Source organism: Lactuca saligna, chromosome 4 (genome assembly GCF_052625555.1).
Source record: "Lactuca saligna cultivar CGN05327 chromosome 4, ASM5262555v1, whole genome shotgun sequence".
Classification (NCBI taxonomy): Eukaryota; Viridiplantae; Streptophyta; class Magnoliopsida; order Asterales; family Asteraceae; genus Lactuca; species Lactuca saligna.
This window is the reverse complement of record NC_136420.1, coordinates 234879673-234880568: the sequence shown is the minus strand read 5'-3', so window position 1 is coordinate 234880568 and position 896 is coordinate 234879673. Positions and strand designations below refer to the sequence as shown.

General features: G+C 40.7%; 1 protein-coding gene across 1 annotated transcript; it reads right to left on the bottom strand.

The window, feature by feature from the left end:
• Window positions 1-231: 231 nt before the first annotated feature.
• LOC145040540 (uncharacterized) lies at window positions 232-681 on the bottom strand. The gene has a single exon (XM_078988454.1). It carries the CDS (start codon window positions 679-681, stop codon window positions 232-234), a length of 450 nt encoding a protein of 149 aa, XP_078844580.1.
• Between the last annotated feature and the right edge of the window lie 215 nt (window positions 682-896).

Below are 896 nucleotides of genomic sequence, written 5' to 3'. Positions count from 1 at the left end.
ATCCTCCTCCTGGACTCGTAGTTGATGGTATCCCGACCTTAGATTGGTTTTCAAGAAATATCTTGCTCCCTGAAGTTCGTCGAATAGATCTTCAATTCATGGTAAGGGATATTGGTTTTTGATGGTTAGTTTATTCAGCTCCCGGTAGTCGATGCACATTCGGAATGATCCATCCTTCTTCTTCATAAATAGGACCGATGCTCCCTAAGGTGAGAAGCTTGGTCTAATAAACTATTTGCTCGATAGTTCGTTTAGTTGGCTGGATAATTCTTGCATTTCAGCGGGGGCTAAACGATATGTGGATTTGGCAACAGGGGTAGCTCTAGGAATTAGGTCAATTCGGAATTCGAATTGACGTGCCGATGGTATACCTGGAACATCTTCTAGGAATACGTCAGGGAAATTACAGACCTCCGGAATGTCTTTGATCTCTGTTATTTCTTGTTTCTTATCCATTACGTGGGCTAGGAAGGCATGGTATTTCTTGCGTAGATATTTTTGAGCTTTGACGCAATAGATGATTTGTAAATTTGTACGGGGTTTGTCGCCATAGATGAAGAGAGTTTCGCCACTTGGCAGATTAAGGCGAACGGCCCTTTTGTAACACAAGATATCGGCATGGTGAAGGCTTAACCAATCCATATCGATGATGACATCGAAACTTCTTATACTGATCGGCATTAGATCGATTTGGAAAGAGTGTTCATTTAGAGCTAGTGTGCACCCACGTACATGTCATTTGTGCTTTCCATTTTACGGTTTTCCATTTCTACGGTAAACATTTCATTGAGTGATTTTGGATTTTGTTTAAGTAAGTGTTTGAATTGGTGGCTTATGAAATTCTTCTCCGCTCCACTATCGAAAATAGTGCATGCATATGTGTTATTGAGTAAAAG

Coding starts and splice junctions, on each gene's coding strand:
- LOC145040540 (XM_078988454.1), bottom strand. CDS start 681: ATGCCGATCAGTATAAGAAGTTTCGATGTCATCATCGATATGGATTGG.